At 60.7% G+C, this 21033-nt stretch overlaps 1 protein-coding gene across 1 annotated transcript; it reads right to left on the bottom strand.

Annotated features, from left to right (window-relative positions):
* Positions 1–6901: 6901 nt before the first annotated feature.
* Positions 6902–8674, bottom strand: LOC132347298 (RNA-binding protein FUS-like). Its single transcript, XM_059893713.1, has one exon. It carries the CDS (start codon positions 8612–8614, stop codon positions 7166–7168), a length of 1449 nt encoding a protein of 482 aa, XP_059749696.1. The 5' UTR covers positions 8615–8674; the 3' UTR covers positions 6902–7165.
* Positions 8675–21033: the final 12359 nt, after the last annotated feature.

The following is a 21033-nucleotide window of genomic DNA, read 5'->3' as shown; positions in this document are numbered from 1 at the left end:
AGGCAAGCAGTGGGCAGTGCAGAAACACCCGCTTGAAGGTCAAGACTGATCCAGGCTTGAAACAGGGCCGCATCCGGCTGAGAGCCGGCCCCTGCCCCTGGGAAGCCCCACCTTCCCAAGGCCCAACCAGTGCTCAGAGCTCACACGCCAGGACACACAGCCAGACCCAGGGGTGACCCTCGGTCTGGCACAGGGGCCCTGGACCCCCAAAGGTCCACCATGAGCACCCAGCACCTCTGGGACCCCCGTGTTCCCACCCCACCTAGGATGACCAGGCCTGATTCACAGGGAGACCATGCACTTGCAAGAGCCTGGCACACTGTAGATGCTCACGGGGTGCCTGGCTTCACACACCTGACACCCTTTCCAGGCCCTGAGATGGGAGGGGTGGTCCTAGGGTGCTGGGCTGGGTCTTCAGGAGCTCTGTGCTGTGAGACCCCCCAGAGCCCAGCACAGCCTCGGGCAGAGCACCTGCCCCAGAGGCCACGTGTGGGTCTGACCTATGCGGAGGGGTCAGGCAGGCTGGGGGCCCTGAGGGGCATGGGTGAGGCAGGGTTGCCAGTGACTTCCTTCTCTTTATTACAACACACCCTCTGTTAATCCTTATGCCAGCCTGGTTCCCAGGCTGGCTCGCAGGGAGCCCCTGGGTGCCCCCGCCCCTGGTGCCCTGACCCCCTGCCCCCGCCCAGGGATTATAGCTTGTCCGGCAGTGCTCCCAGCTGGGTCGGGAGTCCATGACCTTCTGGAAAGGCCCCGGTTGCAGGGGATGCCCCACAGGACGGCCTGGGGTCGACCGGTTGGCAACACCTGCTTGAGCGTCTTGTCATGAAATCCCGGAAATGACCTACATGTAGCCCCCAGGATTGGTCTGGCACAGGACAGAGCAGCGGGTGATGGGGCTGGGGGAGGGTGTCCCAGGAGGGCGTGGCCTGGATGGGGGGTGCACAGTGGGTCTCACCCACGAGTCCCAGTGGGAGTCACCCCTCAGTTGGTGGGAAGGGGGTGTTGGGCCGGGTCTCCCTGCGGGATGGGGGGGACAACTGGAGTGAGGGAGTGAGGCCCAGACAGTCGGCTGCAGAGCACCCCTCACCCCCATCCTGTCTGTATGGAGAGAGGCCGCAGGGCCCAGTGCCACCAGGGCTCCCCAGCCCACTTCCTGTGAATGTCCCCTAGGCTCTGCAGCCCCGGCCCACCACGCCCACAGACCCTGGCAGAGGGGACAGCTGGGCACACTGAGGCCAAGCCCTGCCTGTCCTCACCGAGGGGCAGCCAAGTCAGGACTTGGACCCAGGCCCACAGACGCCCCAACTGTGCCAGGCTCCGTGCCCTCCTTCCTGCCCCCATAAGGGGTGTCCAGGCCCCGACAGTGTCCATTCTGGACCCCGCTCGTGTGAGTTCACCAGCTGGACAACGTGACCTCTTGTGACAGGTCCAGCCCATCCCCCGCCTCATCACCCACCCCACCTCTGCTCCACAGGCCAGGAAAGTGTGGGGAGAACAGGACGACAGCCACAAAGTCCCAACATGCAGTTCCTGGATGGTCTGCCCTGTGCACAGCCTCGCCAGCCCTCGGTGGGGGGGGGGGGGGGCAGAGGTCAGGGCCTGTCCCCCAGCCACACACCTCGGGCAGGGGCAGCACCCTGGACCTCAGTTTACCCCTGCAAAGAAGGAGTGTGTGGGGAGGCGGGACCTTCCACTACGTGTGAGTCCATGGGCAGAAGGCCCCGACTGAGGTGGACTCTGGGAGCAGCCCCCTGCTGGCTCAGGGCACCCCAGACTCCCCCAAACACTCCTTTCCTGGGCACCTTCCTGATGAATACATATGCTGGAAGGTTAACAGGCAAATAAAAAGCACAGTTAGACACAAGTTAAGGGCACAAGTGGGTGTGAGATCCAGGGGAGTCCAGGGCTGGACAAGCATGGCCACGGCCACTTCAACACGCAGACGGCCAATGGCTCCGCGGCCTCAGGACAGCGGCCAAGGGGGCCCAGCTGACCAGGCAGCAACAGGGGGGTCCCCAACCCCTCCCCACCCTCTCCCCAACCCTTCCCTGCCTGCAACCCTCACCCTGCCCACCACCAAGGCCCACCACACTCTGCTCCATCTTGCATCTGCCCACCTGCTTCACTGTTATTTACTGGAGGGTTTTCTTCAAACGGATTTTTTTTACTTAAATGATTATATTTTGAAAGGAAATCTTACAGCACCACTGGAAATGGAAAACAAGCATTGCAGGCGACAAATAGAAGGTATCCATACAAACAGAATGAAAACAAAACATGTTATGAAACCCTGCGAGGCCCGTACCCGCAGGTCTGCAGCCCTGATCTGGCAGCTCAACTCCACGCAGAGCTAGGAGGGGCACTGGTCCCGACACATGGGGGGGCCCCACCAGAGGGTCAGAAAGCTCTTCCTTTACCCAAGTGGGCGCCTCCTGTGAGCACTGTCTAGTGGGGACATGAAATGACTGAATCTTGGTCCCAGTTCAGAGGAGGTGTCTGGGGATTGGGATCCCCACCTCCCACCATCCTGGGCAGTCCCAGCCTCACCCCAAGCCATTGCACAAGGCCCAGGGCAGAGCAAGAAGACGGCAGCCTCAGCCTGGCAGCATCCACACACTGACCAGGGCAGAGCCAAGAAGAAGGTCCCCCGGGGAACTCTGGGTTAGACAAGGTTAAGGGGTCCCCTGCAGGATTTCTCTGTGCCTTGTGTCTGTGTCCAGAGGTGGCCCCACCCAGCTCCAGCCTTCGGCCGTGTGCTCCCTGCAGGCCTTATCAGCACCTCGACTGACGTCCCTCTATCTGAACCAAAAAAGGAGAGAAAAAACATCCCACTCCTGCAAGGAGTCACTTCCTGGGTGGCAGGCTCTATCTCTGGAGTCAACGAGGCCCAGCTGGTGGAGTGGCACCAGAGCCAACACTCCCCACCCCAGCCCTGAGCCCATGGGAGCCCCTGAGAATCTCAGCTAATTGGCCCCGGCCGCTGTGTGCTGCTCAAACAATTGGCAGCCTGTCACTGTTTTATGTGGTTTCCAAGGTGTTCCTGGGATTGGGGATGTCGGGTTTTGGACCCAGAGTGCAATGGAGCTGCCAGGCCAGGGGCCAGCTGGGCTTCTGGGGTGTCCCCAAGCACCCCACGGGGACTCACACCCCCTTGGGTCCAGTCCCTGACCTCGGGACTCCCAGCAGGGTCTTTCCGCTTGGGATGGGCCCCAAAAGGGATGCTCCAGGTGAAGGCCCCAAAGGCACTGCTGGGCTGGCAAGGGCACCGGGGGGCTGCGTCTGTGCTGGCCCCATGTGGTGGGAGATGGCACGGAGCCAGCAAAACTTTTGCTTCCCAGGGGCGGTGTCGGCAAGGCTGTGAGCACGGCCAGGTCCACTGGGGACCGGTGATCTGCCAGGAATTGACCCCATGGAGGAAACAGACACATATGTGCATTCCTGGACTTCCTCTGCAGCCCTGCACTCCTGGGTCCCAACCCTACTGTGCACCTCAAGCCCCAGATGCCGGCCCCAAGAATCCCCGGTATCCTGGCCACCACTGGATCTGATCCCTCTGGGTTTGCCGGAAGCTGTGCTCCATGCCAGCTGGGGGCAGCCAGACCTGAAGGGTGGGGGCTCTTGTCCTGCCAAGAGCCATCTGTCCCACTGTGCACCAGGCACCCCAGGTGGGATCCTGTGCCAGGGACTTCAAAACAGCCACCTGTCCCCCCTGCCTAACCCTGAGCCCTCAAGGGGCCAGGGGCCTCCCAGAGGCCCTGCACAGAGGGTTGGGCCTTGGCTGTGGACCCCTGGGCCACGCTCAGCTCGGCTTGGAGCCAGTCACTGTCCTGGGGGACCCTTGAGCCTGACCTGGGGCAGAGCCTGGGCCAGCTTGGGATGGGGGACGGGGAGCACTTGCCGGGGGCCACATGGGGCAGACACAGGGCCGAGCCCAGCACGTCTCAGAGTGGCTGGACTTGAAGGGCAGCCCCACCGGACATGGCTGAACTGCCTGAGCGATACGGGCAAGGCAGATGTCCCCAGCCATGGGGCAGGCAGGCAGACGGGGGTACGGACAGGGCCAGGTGCACAGGAAGCATGTTGGCCGGGACCGGGCCCAGGTCAGCGTCGGTACAGCGTCCACGCACTTGAAAGATCCCATGCGGCTCAAAGGCTGGGCAGATGCAGGCCCCTCTCTAGGGTGGACACACGAGTCCAGGAAAAGGGGACTTTGTCACCCAGAGGAGTGAGAGGTGGAGAGGAAGAGTGGGAGGGGTACAGTGCGGCCCACACAACCATTGCATGGAGGAGGGGCCCACAGTCACAGGCTGACTGAGCCCCGGACTCTCCAGGGAGCAAGGCCACACGGAGGCCCCGTGGACCATGATGGTGACGGTGGGCTGAGGTCCTGCCCCTCATCACTGAGCCGGCCCCATGGGGAAGCCTCCTCAGAGCCACCTGCCAGGGACTGGACTCTCCCCAACCAGGGCCGTGGCCCGGGGGTGGGTGGCCCTCCTTGGGGTCAGGAGCAAGGGGCCCTCCAGGAGGACCTCCAGGGAGGGCGCTGGGGCCGGGAAGGTGGCGACCACGGGGCGGTGCAGGTGGGTTGGTCGGCCAGACTGGGCAGCAGAGCACAGGGACAGCGGTTCTGTCTTGCAGGGGCCTCCCCGGGGCACTTTGTTCCCTCTCACTGTGTCCCCCGGCGCCCCCATCCCATAACCACCCCTGCCCTCTCCCAGCACAGACCCTCCCCCCCACCTCCTGGCAGCCCACGGCCCCCAGTGCCCCTCGTCACAACCCCCGTGTGCCTGACAGCAAGGGGCCCCGTGACTCGGTGACACCAATAAGCCTCCCTCAGACGCCTCAGCCCCAGGGCACCCTCACTCTTTGACCAGAGGCCTAGTGGGGCGGTAAAGCCATGGGGACGGGCCTGGTCCCTCAGCGCCTCCAGCGGCCTCAGAGCTCCAGCAGCACCCCCGTGGTCTCTGGCGAAGCCCCCCGCCCCCAGCCTGACATTTCCAGACAGGCTCCCAGGGCTCCAAATGCCAGTGCAGCCACCTGGGCATGGCGGGGGTCGGGGGAGGGTCAGGGGACAGCAGGCACCATGACACAGGGCACCTGGGAGAGGGGTGCCCAGCTGGTCTGCCAGTGCAAGTGCGACAGAGCCACTGCCTTCTTGGGCCAGAGCTGCAGGGGTCCCTAAGGCCCCTCCCCGACGGCAAGCATCAGCCCTGCCCCCCAACCCCTGTGCCCAGAGCAGCCCTTCCAGGGACCCAAAATCAAGGCACCTTCACCCTGGAGGTCGAAGCACCAGACTGGGAGGTGTGGGAATGTCCATCACTCACCTCACCCCTCACCTCACCCCTCACCTCACCCTGACACTTTGCAACCCTTCTTCCCTCTGAGCTCCCAGGTCACTGCCCCTCTCATTCCCCAGGAAGATCCCTGCAAGGTTTAGCTTGGGCATCTTCATAACCCACCTTTCACGGGGCCCCCCAGGCTCCTCCACCCTCCACTGCCTGGAGCTCACAGGAGGGAAACCGAGGCACAGAATATCTCCAAGGGGCTCAGGAGCTGATCTGGGGCTCCCATCCCCGCCTAGCGGCTCCCGTCCCTCATGCTGGTCCTCAGAAGGCGAGTCGAGGCCCCCTCTGTTGTTTGGACACCTCGCTTCCTGGGTGGTTAGGTTAGGGTTAGCATCACACGGGACACACGGGCCTCCTGTGTCACAGTGTCCACATCCACAACGTCCAAGTGCAGACCCCAGGCTCCTCCAGGCCAGGCCGCCGACCTCTCGGAAATGGAGCCGGAGATGGTGACTGGGGTCCCACACACCTGCCCTCCCCTCCGCACCCGCCAGCCCCGAGGGAGCCAGTCAGTGCTGATTGATGGGTGATTGTTTCACCTCCCACCAGCCTGAGCCCTGTAACTCCGGGCGTAAATCCCGGCCACCAGGCTTGGCTGACAGGGAATGACACTCAGAATTAAATGGAGGCGTAAAGATTAACAGCCCGTCAAAGTGTCCTGAGCGGAGCCTGGCCCAGTGGGACGCTAGTCTACATCCCCTCCAGGGCGTCCTCGCCAGGCCTCACGGTTCCAGCGGGCCTCTCTGTCCCCCACCCCCACCCTGCCCCACCCCACTTTGCCCCCAAACCAGCCCCCGCCACCAGCCTGGGGTCAGGGCCGCTCTGGGGGATCCACAGCAAGACAGCGGCTAGTGTGCTCCCCGCGTGTGCAAGGACTCACATGTCCTGGTGTCCCCCAAGTCTCCGGGGGCCCACCTCTCCCAGGCCGAGCTCCGTCACCCTGCACCGTTGGCCTGAGGGGTCTGGGGCTCATGGGGAGGGAGCCCGGCCTTCACCCGGCCTCCCCCTGCCTCGGCCTCCTTCGCTGGTCAAGGCTCCCCAGACCCTGTGAGGATGGAACGAGGAGCAAAGCCCTCCCGGGTCCCCGTGGTGTGGACCGAGGTGAGGGCGGGCACCCATGAACCCTGGGCCTGGAGGCCCAACAGGCGAGCGGGGCCGAGGCTCAGCCCCTGTCAGGCCCTGTGCTCTGAATGGCAGGACCCTCTCCTGGGGAACACCGCCGAGGCCCTGCCTTCCTATCATCTGAAGATGAGGAACCAGCTCCGAAGGGCATGACTACACCACCCGCGGGAGCCCTCCTGGCCTGGGGAAAGATGCCTCTCGGGTCCCACAGGGGCTAGATGGGGACCCCGGCGCCTGGCCGTGGGCTTAACACCCAAACCTCTTACTGGAGCAATGCAGAGCCCACCGTGAGAATCATCTCAATAAAAAGCCCCTTCCCCCGCCATCAGGAACAGTCAAATGGTTGCTATAACTTAATTGCCTCAGAGCTCCCTGTTTTGTAACTCAATAATTGTGATTTTGTTTCCTTATTAATGTCATTGTTTTTTTGTTTTTTTTTTTAACTAAAATGATGGTTTTTAATGGGAACCAGAGATATGGTTACAATTACATAGTCCGACACAAAAAACCCGTGGGTGATCAGGAGTTGGAAGGTTACAAAATAATGAGGGTAACACTGGGTACAGGAAGAAAGCTGCTCCAGAACTTCAGGAGCCAGGCTAATACGGCCTCTCCCTGCGATCCTGTCTGTGCTCACCCCTGGAGTCCATCTTGCCAGGGCCAAAGCCACCTCTGTCCCCACCACCCCGGCCCCCTCAGAAGCCCCCACGGTCCCCGCCTCGGCCTCGGTAGCCGCCCCGATCATAGCCTCCTCTGCCACCACGACGATCATCTCCATAGTTACCCCCCATATGAGAGCCTCCTGGTCCCCCTCCTGGGCCGTCTGGTTTAGGGGCCTTACACTGGTTGCATTCATTCCTCCAAGAGAAGTTCATGTTCTCACACGTAGGATTAGGACACTTCCAGTCCCCTGCTCGCTGCTGTCCTCCACCGCCACCGCCGCCGCTGGGGAATCCTCCTCGGCCACCGCCACCACTGCCACCACCTCCATAGCCTCCACGGCCCATGGGTCCTCCTCGCCCTCGGCCTCCACGACCATTGCCACCACCCCGATTGAAGTCTGCTCGCCGAGTAGCAAATGAGACCTTGATGGGATTCCCAGAGAATTCTTTACCATCAAACCAGTCAATAGCTGCTTTAGCAGAAGGTGGGTCATCAAATGATACTGTTGCCTCTCCCTTCAGCTTGCCTGTTTCCCTGTCTGTGTACAGATTAATCATGGGCTGTCCTGTTTTCTTATTTGTCTTAATGATACCAATCTGCTTGAAGTAATCAGCTACAGACTCAACTGTAACATTCTCGCCCAGGCCTTGCACGAAGATGGTGTTGTTGTCTGAATTATCCTGTTCAGAGTCATGATGTGATCCTTGGTCCCGAGGGCCACCAAGTCTATTGAAGCCACCACGGTCACTTCCGCCCATGCCGCCTCTGCCTCCACGGCCGCCTCCACGACCTCTGGGTTCATAGCCACCACTGCTGCGGCTGTAACCACCGCCACCGCCCCGGCCACGGCCCCCACGGTCCTGCTGGCCTCCCCCGTAGCCGCCGCCACCACTCTGGTCCTGATTGCCATAACCGCCGCCACCACTACGACTCATGGAGGACTGATCTTGGCCATAGTTACCTCCACCACCCCCTCCACCTCCACCGCTACTGTTGTACTGGTTCTGCTGCCCATAGCCCTGAGGGGGATTATAGCTTTGCTGCTGTCCATAGCTTTGAGGCTGTCCACCATAGCCAGACTGCTGGCCATAGCCCCCACTCTGGGGCTGCCCATAGCCGCTGCTCTGAGAACTGCTACCGTAACTTCCCGAGGTGCTGCTAGGAGCTGGCTGCTGGCCATAGCCAGGGTATGAGGACTGCTGCCCGTAAGATGACTGAGAACTTTGGCTACTGCCATAGCCACCAGCTGAGCCATATCCCTGGGGAGCTGACTGTGTGCCATAGCCTGTGTTCTGGGTCTGTCCATAAGAACTACCATAGCTGCTCTGGCCATAGCCTGAAGTGTCCGTTGACTGGCCGTAGCCACTGTAACTCTGCTGTCCATAGGGCTGATTGCTCTGCTGGGAATAGCCCTGCCCAGGCTGGGTTGGGTAGGCCCCATAACTTTGGGTTGCTTTTTGGGTATAGTCGTTTGAGGCCATGTCCGCGCACGCGCGCACAGGCCGACAATCAACAAGATTCCAACACCACAGCACCGACGCCTCGAGGACTGAGCTATGTCATTGTTTTAAACTTCCTCCACCACATTCTGTACTGGGCCTCCAAGTGCAGAGCAGAGGGGGACTCCGCTAAAGAGGGGGACGTGGGAACAGGATCTCAGGGGTGGGAGAAACTCCGGCAGATGAAGGCTGGGGGTGCTTGGGGCAGGGAGATGGGCTGCACGAAGGCAGGAGGCGTGAGCATGGGCGCCGAGGGGGCTTGGATGCTGGGGGTGAGGAGGGGGATTGGGGGCCACAGAGTCTGCACTGCCAGTGGCGGGGGGAGGGGAGGAGCATGAACTTGACCTTGGATGTGTCACGGTGAGTTGGAGGGGAGGGGCATCCAGTGGTCCAGGGGACAGGCAGCGGGGAGAACCCTGCCAGAACAGGGGTGGGCGCTGCCTGCAGGGACGTGCACTTGGGGAGGCCACCTGCAGCCCCAAGCTCTGGGCCCCGAGACACCCCAGCCTCTCCCCAGGCCCTCAGTGAGCTGCGCCGGCATTGGGAATTCGGGGCAGGTCCAGCCTGCTGCTGTGTCGGAGAAATGCAACACGATTAATTAGCCCCTAAAAAAAGAGTTTGAAGTGTTTATTGCAGGACGGCGCTCCTGGTTTTATAAGCAGATGGGGAAATAAAGTGGTGGGGATGACAAGCCGGGAACAGCTGCACAGGGACCTGGAACCTAATTCATAATTCAGCGGACTAATCAGAGAACATCTTCTGCCGGCACCATAACGAAGGGACGTGAGGCTGCAACTGATGAGCTGCACCCGTGCCCTCCGCCTGCTGGGGGGTCCTGCCGAGGCGCCAGCCCAGCCCCGTCACAGTTCCAAGTGCCAAGCTCTGGACAAGAATTTTCTCAGCAACCACATTACTCATATACCCTCTTTCCAGGAGAGGAAGCTGAGGCCCAGGGAGACTGAGCCTGAGGAATGGGTCCTGGCGGGCACACAGCCCCCACTCCCACCCCCCCACCCCCAGGCCCAGGTCCCCCAGCCCTGGCTGTAACAACGGAGGTCACCCAGCCCCACTGCAGGGGAGAGAAGTGGGGGGGTAATGGGACGGGTATAGCATTCAGAGCTCACCAGAGCCCCTGGAAAGGCGGGTGGGGGCCAGGGTGGGGATGGGGCTGAGACAGAATCAGGGGCCTGGGTGGTACATGGGGCAGCTCATGGGCCCCCCATGGGGACTGGGATCATTGAACATAAAAACTCAGGCGTAATCTATGAATCTTCCGGCTCCGACAGGAGCCCAGAGTTCACAGCAGCCATGGACTGTAAAACGCGCAGGAGGAAATACCTGTGCCAGCTGGAAAGTCCTTGTTTTCTCCTCAGATGCTATTGAAACAACGGGAGGTGAAGGGTGGGAGCCGGGTGCCCCACCAGCCCCGCCAGCCCCTGCCCCTCCCAGGGGGTTGCTGTGTCCCCCCGCCCTGACCAGGACCTTCACCAGCACGCTCTGTATTCTCGTCCATGTTTCCCTTGTGTGCCTGGCAAGATAGGGGACCCAAGAGCCCTGAGCAGCTCATGGCCTCCCAGGCAGACAGACCGGGTCAGCTAAACCTTGCACAGGACTTTCCTTAAACACTTAAAACCACAGAGTGGTTGGTGCTGTAGCAGAGGAAGGCATGGGTACCGTGATGCCCCAATGCGGGATCGCAGGGGCCTTGTGGAGCTGGGCTTTGAGGCATAAGTAGGAGCTCACCAGTGTGAGAACCGGTGCTGGATGGGATCCAGACTAGGGTTAGAAAGGGAGCTCTGAGTCAGACCCTGACCCCAACCCCTCTTGGACTCCCAGGCCGGCCTGGCTGGGGACTTTTTCAGGAGGCCAGGCTCCTGGGCACCAGCTTTCAGCCCTTGGACCAGTCACTACCCCACAGGCTCTGAGGGGAAGTCAAGGAAAGGGGAGAGCCTGTGCCTGGTTACCTTCCGCAGGTGACAGACAGGCCCAATGGCTCCCATGTGCTCAGTCTGGGGGTCAGAATCCAGGCTGGGCTGTGGGGGCTGAGTTTCCCCTTTGTGTGGTGTCCACTGGGTCCCTGGGTGCCACTCAGCACATTCCTGGCCTTGGCGGGCTGGCTGCCTGGCCAGGCTCAGCAGGTCGCCCCTCTCCATGTGGCCATGCCAGTGGTGAGACTCCTTAAGTGGCAGCTCGAGGCCCAGAGCAGGAGGCAGAAGCTCCAGGCTCTGAAAACCCAGGGCCCAGCTCAGCATCACATCTGCCCTCCATCTGTGGTCAGAGCTATCCCAGGCCACCTGGGTCCAGGGAGGAACAAAGACCGAGGTTATGGAGGATCAGGGACCTCTTTGGGTCCCCACAGGCCTGCCTCAGACCAGAGTGCCGGGGCAGGCAAAGGGGCAGAGGCCCACCTGGACCCCAGACCCCTGGAAAATTGGTCCAACTGAAGCTCCCGAGGTTCTGGGCAGATCCCCTCGTGGGCTCCTTTCTGGAAAAAAATGAACAGAAACGTCCCCAAGACTGTGGGTAAGAAGCAGCCCAAGGCCTCCTAGTCCTGAGTGGATCAGGTGTGTGGTAAACCCAGGACCTCAGCAGGTGAACCCTTGCCAAGATGGGGTCTTGGTGCTGAAGTGGGATTTGGGCTCAGAGGCAGGGCCGGCTGCCTTCAACACCTGCTGCCCGGCTGCTGTTTGCCGAGGATGCCCGGGCAGCCAAGCTTAGCCAGCACGTGGCCCATCATCCCAGATCCTGGTCTTCACCCACTGGCTCAGAAAGGAGACCCACCTGCCCAAGGTCCCCCGGCCTGTAAATAAATGGCAAAGCGAGGAGGTGAGCCCTGTCCCTGGCTCTAGGGCCACATTTTGGCCACAGGCTGGCACTGCCCCTCCCCGCAGCCAGGTCCCCAGAGTCCACATCTGCTACCTCCCACTCTTCCCGTACCTGCAAGTGGGCGGGCTGCTCTGGGTCGCCCTCCCCCAGGGAAGGGGGTTGCTCCTCTGACCTCGGGCCCAAGGCCAGGCCCCTCCCTGGGCAGCTCAGAGCCCTGGAGGCTGGACGAAGGGCTGGATGTGATGGACCACCGGATAGGGACCCGCTTGTGCGGGTCCAGTGACCCACGGTGGTGGCCGCCTCAGGACCGTGCCTCCTGCACTCCGGGGTGGCTGCAGAGTGCGGGCAGCGGACAGAGCTACCCTCGGGCCACCACCCACACGTTTCCTGTTTCGCGTCCAGCGGCAGAGGCAATCTCGCTAAACAAACACGCCCCGGATTAGCTCTGTGCAAACAGGAGCAATGCCACAGCACCAAAGAGGGGCTTGCAGAGCCAAACGCACAGTGGGGCTCTGGGGGCCGAGTCCTTCGGGCAGGAACATGGCAGGAACACCGAGCCATGGGGTGTCCCTGGGTTGGGGGCATGGGACATCTCCTAAGACACACGCCCACCCAGCCCTCGTGTGCACCGAGCTGGACACTGAAGGACCGTAGGGGCAGGGTGGACATGGCCCTGGCCTCAGGAGGGGACCAGACAGCGTACGAGCTATAGAGGGTGTGCCCAGCCCCGTGGCACCACCAGCCCAACACCAGCCCGGGCCCCCACACCTGTGCCTACCCCACCACTGGTGCAGCTACCCCAACCCTGAGCTCTGCCCTCCGGCCAGGGCCGCCCCCACTTCAGGGGTCCTGCAGGCCCTATGTGGGAGCCCAGACCTGAGGACAGTTGGCGCCCATGTAATGGCCTCCATGGAGCTGCCCAGAGTGGCCTTTCCTCTAGTCCACTCCTCACCCCACCCAATTCCTCCTGGAACAGAACCAAGACTCAGGGGTGACAGGCCAACCAGGCAGGACGCCCCTTGGCCCCTGACAGAACCCTCACAAGGGCTGCCCTGGTCAGTAGGGCCAACAGGGTAGGAGCCCGGACCACCAGCTTGCTCCCGGCCCTGCTGCCCTCCTGCCCAGGGGTCCTTCTGGTACGGCCAGGTCCTGGGGTACAGGGCTCCTCCCTACCAGCCTCTGTGCCCACGGCCCACTCCTGGGACCCCTGCCCCAGCCCCCAGCCCCAGCTGCAGAGGAGCCCAAGGCAGGAAAATGGGCACCTGTTTTTGCAGTTTCCCTTTTCTCATTTTTCTGCACTTCCAATTTTTCTTACATGGGCACGAGTTTCTCAGGTAATCAGAACAGAGAGCGTCAGCAGGGAGAAACCAGGCTCCCCTCGGGCGGCGGAAGCTGGAGGCCCAGGGCCCCAAGGGGGTCAGGCTCCCTCGGGCTGGGCCCCCACACGCGCGGTCCAGTGAAGGGTGCCGTCCCGGGCCCAGGCTTGGTGCCCTCCCTGTGTGCCACCATCCATCCATCCATCATCCCGTTGTGTTCTGGGCCCCTCCCCGGGGACACGCCAGCCTCATTGCACTGCCACAGCGACGCTTGCATTAACTTGTATCTAATGGGACGCATGGACATGGAGTGATTCCAGTTTAATTAGGCGTCAGGAAGCTTTGCATTAATTAAAGTAACAAAGACTCAGCACAACACGGGCGGGGCCCGGCTGGAAAGGCTGTGGCCAGGTGGTCAGGGGAGGCCAAGCATGGCCAGCAGGGATGGCCCCACGCTCGTCCCGCAAGCTCTCGACCCCCTTAGCCCAGCGTCCTCTAATCCTCTCCACCCTGGCCAACACGTCAAAGGCCATTTGGAGCCTCGAGTCCTGACCTCGCACGGCCACGGGCCACGTGCGGCCCGGGGAGGGGGCGGGGGACACAGAGACAAAACACGGACGCTGCAGCCAGCACAGGCCAAGGCCCCTCCATCTCCCTCTGCCTGAGTCCCCTCACCTCCCGCCCTCTCACCCCTGCCTGGCCTTCACCCCCAGCACCCTGATCAAGAATCGCATGAGGCTTGAGTATTTACGAGAAGCGCTTTATCCGACTTTTTATTTTAAGGGCAGGAGAATTGAGGGTTTATATTTCTTTCTCTAAGGAAAAACAGAAAACTAGATTAGGTGGCTTACTCTCCCACAACCCTGACTGTCTCCCGGGGTTTCTCACTGCCCTTGAGGCCTCACAGGTATGCTGCCCCTCGGCCCCAGGACAGGCCCAAGGGTCCCTGGTCTAAGCGACTTCTCCCAGCCCCACACAGCATCACCTCCTTCCTCCTGGATATCTACCTCTGTTGATGTGTCCTGCTCTCCATCTTCACTCCCCTGCGGAGGCTGAACCTAGGGGTTTGAACTAAGGGGCACAGAGGCCCAGGTGTCCGATGCAGGTCGCTGGACAGCTGCTGCCCGATGGGCTCCAGGCCTCAAAACCCACTTGAGTGAGAGGGGTTTCTGTCAAGGCCATGGGGCTGATTCGGCAGGAGCCGTGGACCCCAGTGAGACTCAGCCAGGCGTCCCCACTGCAACAGCAGGAAGACCGCAGCCACCTCCATGGAGCCATCCCAAGATGCACACTTTTCAGAAACTGTCAAGCCTGCCAACAGCTCCCGTTTCTGTGAGTGCCTGGAGCTCAGCCAGCGGGGCACGGACGTGGATGCCAGCCGGGGAGTGACAGGGTCATCCCTACCAGAAGGGCCCGGACGGGGGTTCTGAGCCAGGGCTGAGTGGCCTGGGCCAGAGCGCAGTAGGGCCCTGGCCAGCTCTGTGCGGAGAAGAATGGTCGATGGCCTAATATCGACATTTCCCATAATGATGATCATATTTTCCCCACCGGTCGAGACCCGAGTCAATGGCATCTGAGTAATTGGAGACTGATTTTAATTAAGTCTTAGAAGCTTTGTGACTGTACCTGACAGAGGACTCCTTTCTGTGTTGCCGAGGGGACGGTGGGAGCAGGACTGCAGCCGGCCTGCCCCAGAGGTGGGCAGGGCTGGCACCTGGGCGTCCTTGGGCCTTGGCCTGACTTCTCCGTCACCTCCCAGGGCCGCCGTGTCCTCTGTCCTCAATCTGCTATGATTCTCAGCCCGTGGGCAGAATTGGCTGGGTGGGGATTGGATCCTGGGGAAAGAGCCTGGTCAGGTGGGAAGTGGCCGGTGCTGGGTGCCTCCCCACCCGACCCGTTTCCTCATCTGCCCCCTGCCCCGTGGCCCAGGCCCCACTCCACAGGAAGGGCTGCCATTACTTCGATCTATCACTTCATGGGATTGCCCCAAACATGTGCTCCAAGCCTCCTTCCCTCCAAACCTCATCCTGTCATTTCCACCATCCCCAGGCTTCTCCCCCCAGGACCTGGGTCACCCCAGCCACAGACCACACCCCACGCCTGCTGACCACAGGACGCAGGGGCCTCACCTGGGTTCCCTGCCCAGCCTCACCCACCCTCCAGAGCGTCTCATGACAATGCCAGGAGCAGGGACCCTGCACACAGCTCCACCCAGCCTCCCCCAGCGCCCCACCCCTGGGGACCCCAGGCCTCCTGGCTGCCTCCCTCCACCCACCAGCCCACTGACAGTTTTAATGTCATGGAGGAGAGAAGGTCATTAGCAGGAATGGATTATTAATGAGGAGGCCTAATTAGGCAGACCACTGAATCACCAGTCTCACTCTGAATCCCTGAAGACTAACAGGGAGTCATCGAGCCCTCAGGGGGGTCCGCCAGGCTGCAGGGGGGTGGGCCCCTGAGCACCGAGGACCCCAGTGGTGTCCAGGCCTCGGGGCAGGGGCACAAGGACTACCCACGCCATTGCCCTGGGGACCCCCAGCTCCATCCGCCTCTGGCTGAGCCCACACATTTTACCAGCTGAGCCTCTACTGCTGGGCCAGGGGCAGCCGTGGGCAGCACCCCACCCCCAGCCTCTGACCCCAGCAGGGGAGCCGAGGTAGGGTCCACAGCACAGGCACTGCCCACAACAAATGTGTCCAAGTACGGTCTTGGTCCTCTGCCCTCGGGGCCTGCCCTGACCCCTACTGTCCACCCCTCCCCTGGGGGCAGAGGCAGCCTCTGCTCCGACCTGGGCCCACAGTGGGACTCGGTCTCCTCACAGTGAGAGGGAAGCTGGGGACAGAATCTGAGCGCACCCTGCACCCCTGCCCCAGGGCTGCGTGGAGGCTGCCCTCAGGATGGCTTGGGCTCCAAGGACCCTGGGAAACAGGAACTTCAGCATCAAGGTCAATGCCTCACGGCTACACAAACCCACTTCACAGACAAGGAAACTGAGACCCAGGGGTAGGCAGCCCCAACTACAGAGCAGAGACTGGGACCAGGCCCCTCCCAGCCCCCTCCTGGCTCCTGGGATCGGTTGGGGTGCATCCTGGGACAGCCCGGCCCGAGGTCATCTGTCCCTTCCTGGCTGATGCAAGGAGTCAGGGGTGGGGTGGTGTCAGGCAGAGGCGGGAAGGGTGGGTGGTGGGCAGACTCACCCACCCCGCTGTGTCACCCATGGGTCAGGGCCAAGGACACTGGGTGCTCGCGTGGGTGGACAGCCAATGCCTGCCCTGGGAAGGCCATTCGCCAGGAGCAGAGGGAGGGTGGGCCCGTGGAGGAGCCTTAATGAGCAATTGAGTTTGTAGGAGCTGCAATCCCGCTAATGGCCTCAGAGCCGCTGAACTCAGAAGGGAACCATGACGGGCCTAATGAGGGGACACTGAGGGACACTCAGAGCAGTCACCCGAGGCCAGAGGTCAAGAGGGTCTGAATATGAGGGTCTGGGCTGGGCGCAGGGCCTTTGGGACCTTGGGCAGCCCTGAACCTCTTGGGGCCTCAGTTTACCCATCCAGGGGTGCCCTTGGAACAGGGCTGATGAGGGAAGGGCGCGCTCCACAGCGGGAGACGCGGAAGCCAATGCCAGGACCGCACCTGCCTGCTTGTTGCGCGTGGCGACTGTCTGTCTGTGCTGAGTGACAGGGATCCCCACCCAGCCCTCCCTGTGGGGCTGCCATCTTCTCTTTGTTCCTCCAGCTGACACCTTTTCCTAACTTGTGCTTTGAAAAACTTTAAACCCTCACAAAAGCTGCAAGAGCAGTTTAAGTGGCCATCTGCCTGCCCAGAGCAGGCGCTGGGGGACCTCTCTGTCCCACCATCGCCTTGTGGCAGGCTGTGCAGAGACAGTACTAGCCCTGGCTAGGGCACAACATGGATTTGAGGGCTCTGGGAGCTGTGATGACTTGGAGGAGGGGCATAATTAAGGTGGTCCTGCTTTGAGGCCAAGGTGAGGGGGCTGCAGAGCGCTGTCAGCTGGTAGTCTCACCAGGTGGGGCCAGAAACCAAGATCAGAAAAAATGACTGACATGAAGGGCAGCAGGTCCCCAGGTCCTGCCCCTACCAGGGCTCTGGTCTTCCTGACATGCTGTCCAGGGCTGGGAGAGTCCAGAAACTCAGGGCAGCCAGTACCGGGCCTCCTTTGCCTGGAATTGCCCTGTTCCTCTCCCTCAGGTGAAGGCTTCATGAGACTGCAGGCCTAGAGGATTAGGGCAGCACTGAGCAACCACTCACACTTTAGTGAGAATTGGTGGGTTGATCCAGGAGATGGCAGGGTAAGTCTGATAGCAGAGGGGTACTCCCAGGGCCCAGAGGGTCTACAGGCCATGGGAGAACCAGGGATCGGCCGATGGGGGCAGCGTATGTCCCTGCCTGCCAGCCCTGAGACCCAGTACACCTATAGGCACAGGGCAGAGACTCATGGGCTCACTGAGGCAACCCTGTAGCCAGTCCGCTAGCCCTCAAGGGAGGGAGACAGGCTCCATCCACCAGGCCCAGTGATTGGGCAAGACATGTGTGCGAGTGGGCAAGACATGCAAGGTGAGTGTGGGGTCCTCACCGTCTCTGTGTGGGTAACATCCACCCCTGGGGTGCAGGCCCGGAAAGTGGGCCACTCAGGGGTCCAGAGGAACCATACGTGGCCCGGATGACTTGTCTACCCCTCCCCTACGCCCCAGCACCAAGATTCCTGCAGTGTGCAGAGCATCAGCAATTTTGATGGGTTTTCATTTAACTTTTTCTTTATCACAATTACTTCGAAAACTATTAAGTGTAATTATTAATCATTAAGTAATTATTATCTGCTCTTATATTAATTTTCTGGTCATCGGGAGTGTCGTGAAGATTTAAGATCTTTGATTGTTAATAATATTTCCCAAACACGAGGGAGGTTTAATGCACCTCGATATATTCCCCCCTGCCTGGATGAGGCAGGGAGGGGCCTCCCCCGGGCCGCCCTGGCAGGGTTGCTCCCCCACGCGTGTGTCCTGGGCCTCAGGCGTGACCCAGCCCTCCCAAGCTCCCCTTAGGGCCCCCGAACACCTGGACAGGAGAGTGGCCCACTCCTGGTGTCCATGCCCACCCCACACCCGCCAGCCTCTCTGAGGCCCTGGCACCAAGGCCAGCCGGGAGGGTGCCCATCACAGGTCAGGTGCCACTGAGGGCCCTGCTGTCCCAGGTCAGCTCCAGGCCTGTATGACCCCGCAGGCCTCACTGACCACTCAGCCCCACCACCATCCAGTATCCCCAGGAACTCTGGCTGCAGCCCTGTGACCAGCAGACCAGGGAGGAGCCACCAGCAGCCCCTCTCTCGCTGTGTGTCGGTTCTGAGGGCAGGACAGTGGTGCTGGCAGCTGACTGGTGCTGGGAATCCCAGCGGGGACAGAGCTGGCACTGTGGGGTAACATTATGTGACACCAATGACCTAGAACCACAGTGAATGCGAGCTCCCCGCTTACTTCCCGCTGTTCTCAGCAAGTTGACACAGTGAGGCCACCAGCTAATGCTGGTCCACAGCCCCTCCTGCTGCCCTTCATGGGCATCTTCCCACCCTGCCCTCATGGCCTGCTGCATAGAGGGCACTGTGTCACCCCATCTCACATGAGCAAACCGAGCTCAGAGGCAGGAGACTGGCCCAGCTCTGGCTGCCACGCCCAGGGCCACCTCTGCCCAGCGCCCAGCCCCTTGGCTCCCCAAGCACTGGCTGGGGTCTGAAGGGGAGGACAGCTGGGCATCTCGTCCAGGCCTCCTTTGCCCTAGGGAGGCCAGCCTGTGTGACGTGGGTGTGGACGGACAGAAGGACTAACAGTTCCTCTGCCCCCATGTGGCCAAAGACAGAATGTGGGTCAGTGTTGAGACAGGAGGGGGCACTGGGAGTGTCCTTGGGCTGGGGCCCCCCAAAGCCTGAGTCCTTCAGACCTGCCAAGCCTGCCTCCCTCCTCCTCCACATGTCCCCCACAGACAGCAACATCCAACCTCCCCTCAAGTGTGACCAGAACCGCATAAAGGTGCCTGTGCTGGAGTGATTAGTGCCAACGGATGGAGGCTTGAACCCAGAATCGGCATGTCAACACGGTGCTGTGACAGTGGTGCTGATGGCACAGGCACAGTGATCGCAGTCATGGTGGAAGTGACGGTGGTGGTGGAGGTGGTGCTGGTGGAGGTGGTGGTGGTGGTGGTGGTGGTGGTGGAGGTGTTGTTGGTGTTGGTGTTGGTTGTGGTGTTGGTGTTGGTTGTGGTTGTGGTGTTGGTGGTGGTTGTGGTGGTGGTGGAGGTGTTGGTGGTGGTGAAGTGTTGTTGGTGTTGTTGTTGGTTGTGGTTGTGTTGTTGGTGGTGGTGATGGAGGTGATGGTGGTTGTGGTTGTAGTGGTTGTGGTGGTGGTGGTATTGTTGGTGGTAGAGGTGGTGGTTGTGGTGGTTGTGGTGGTTGTGGTGGTTGTGGTATTGGTGGTGGTGGTGATGGTGGTTGTGGTGGTGGTGGTGATGGTGGTTGTGGTATTGTTGTTGGTAGTGGTGGTGGAGGTGATGGTGGTGGTGGCGGTGATGGAGGTGTTGTTGGTGTTGGTGTTGGTTATGGTGTTGGTGTTGGTTGTGCTTGTGGTGTTGGTGATGGTTGTGGTGGTGGTGGAAGTGTTGGTGTTGGTGGTGGAGGTGTTGTTGGTGTTGTTGTTGGTTGTGGTGTTGGTTGTGTTTGTGTTGTTGTTGGTGGTGGTAGAGGTGTTGGTGGTGGTGGTGGTTGTGGTGTTGGTATTGTTGGTGGTGGTATTGTTGGTGGTGGTATTGTTGGTGGTGGTGGGAGTGGAGGTGATGGTGGTTGTGTTGTTGTTTTTGTTGTTGTTGATGGTGTTGGTGGTGGAGGTGATGGTGGTTGTAGTGGTGGTGGTTGTGGTGGTGGTGGTGGTGGTGGTGGTTGTGGTATTGTTGTTGGTAGTGGTGGTGGTAGAGGTGATGGTGGTGGTGGTGGTGGTGGTGATGGTGTTTGTAGTGGTGGAGGTGAGGGTGGAGGTGATGGTGGCAGCTGTGGAGGTAGAGGTGATGGTAATGATGGTCATGTTCATGGTGACAGCATGGTAATGAAAACTGATTCTCCAGGACCCAAAGTTTCCCAAACAATGTCTTGGCCACTTTCCCCACCCCAGCCACTGGCCCCATCCCTGCCTGTGGGCTGTCCCTAAAGGCAGCAGGTAAGAGAGCCTAGACCAGGCCTGACAGCACAGTGGTATATCTTGAGCTGACAGACAACATTTAATCTTAGTTAAAAATAAATAAGTTCAATTATTGGAAAGGAAAAAAATAGCCTAGTATTTACTGCAAGTGAATCAAAGGTGATTACTCTGGGAAAAGTCCCTTTTTGGGATTCTGGGCACCAACCCCTGCTGTCAGGGTCACCACTGGCAGGTAGAGCCACCTTGTGGGCCTGGTGGGAGGGAGACCAGACCACCCACCCCACAGGCTGGGGCCTCCTTCCAGCCCCCTCCCCGGTGTGACTGGCCTCCCTGGCCCCTGGTTGGGTGAGGTCACCTCCCCAGAACTGGCACCAGGGTCTGCTGAGATTAGGGGACCTGGCAGTGACCCCAGCCCCGACCCCAGGCAGCGTGGGTGATGAGCAGCAACAAAAGCCGCTGTAATTAGCGTGAAACGTGCCGCCTTTGCCAGGGAGGACAATCTCATCTTGGAAACACAGGAAGGAAGCAAGTTCAATTTCACCCGAGGGGCCATAAAACCCTTTTCCAATCACCTGGAGCTGTTGGCTGCCAGCACCATTAATCCTGGGGATGTTATTTAAAGCCAAGACATCACTCAGGGAAAATCAAGTCCAAACCCCACAGGGAGCCACTTCTGTTCCCACAGAGGCCCTGGGAGACAGACGAGGCCCGCCCAGGCGCTGGGCGGGGAGTGGGCGTCCTCGGCAGCCCTAGGATCACTTCGTCTTGCTGCAGGCTGGCAGGGTCCCAGATGGGCCCATCTTGGGTGGAAGACTGAGGCCAGGCAGCCCAGCCCCACTCCGCCCACCTGCCCGCAGCAGACACCGTCCTTCTCCCAGTCCTCAAACCAGCGACCACCCGGCCCGATCCTCCCCTCCAGATTCCTATCATCCCACAGAATTTCTTTAAAAATCGTTTCCTTGATTACTGAGGGTAACAGTGAAAACACGTAATTGAATCTCCAAGAAATTACCATTTTTATAACTTGTGCCCAGTTCCTGAGATAAATGAACGTCTCCCT

The sequence above is a fragment of the Balaenoptera ricei genome, chromosome 14, assembly GCF_028023285.1.
Source record: "Balaenoptera ricei isolate mBalRic1 chromosome 14, mBalRic1.hap2, whole genome shotgun sequence".
Classification (NCBI taxonomy): domain Eukaryota; kingdom Metazoa; phylum Chordata; class Mammalia; order Artiodactyla; family Balaenopteridae; genus Balaenoptera; species Balaenoptera ricei.
Note: the sequence above shows the minus strand (reverse complement) of the source record. Positions and strands in the feature narration are given on the sequence as shown.

Bases quoted from the DNA above. Each gene is read 5' to 3' on its own strand.
- LOC132347298 (XM_059893713.1), bottom strand. From the start codon at position 8,614: ATGGCCTCAAACGACTATACCCAAAAAGCAACCCAAAGTTATGGGGCC.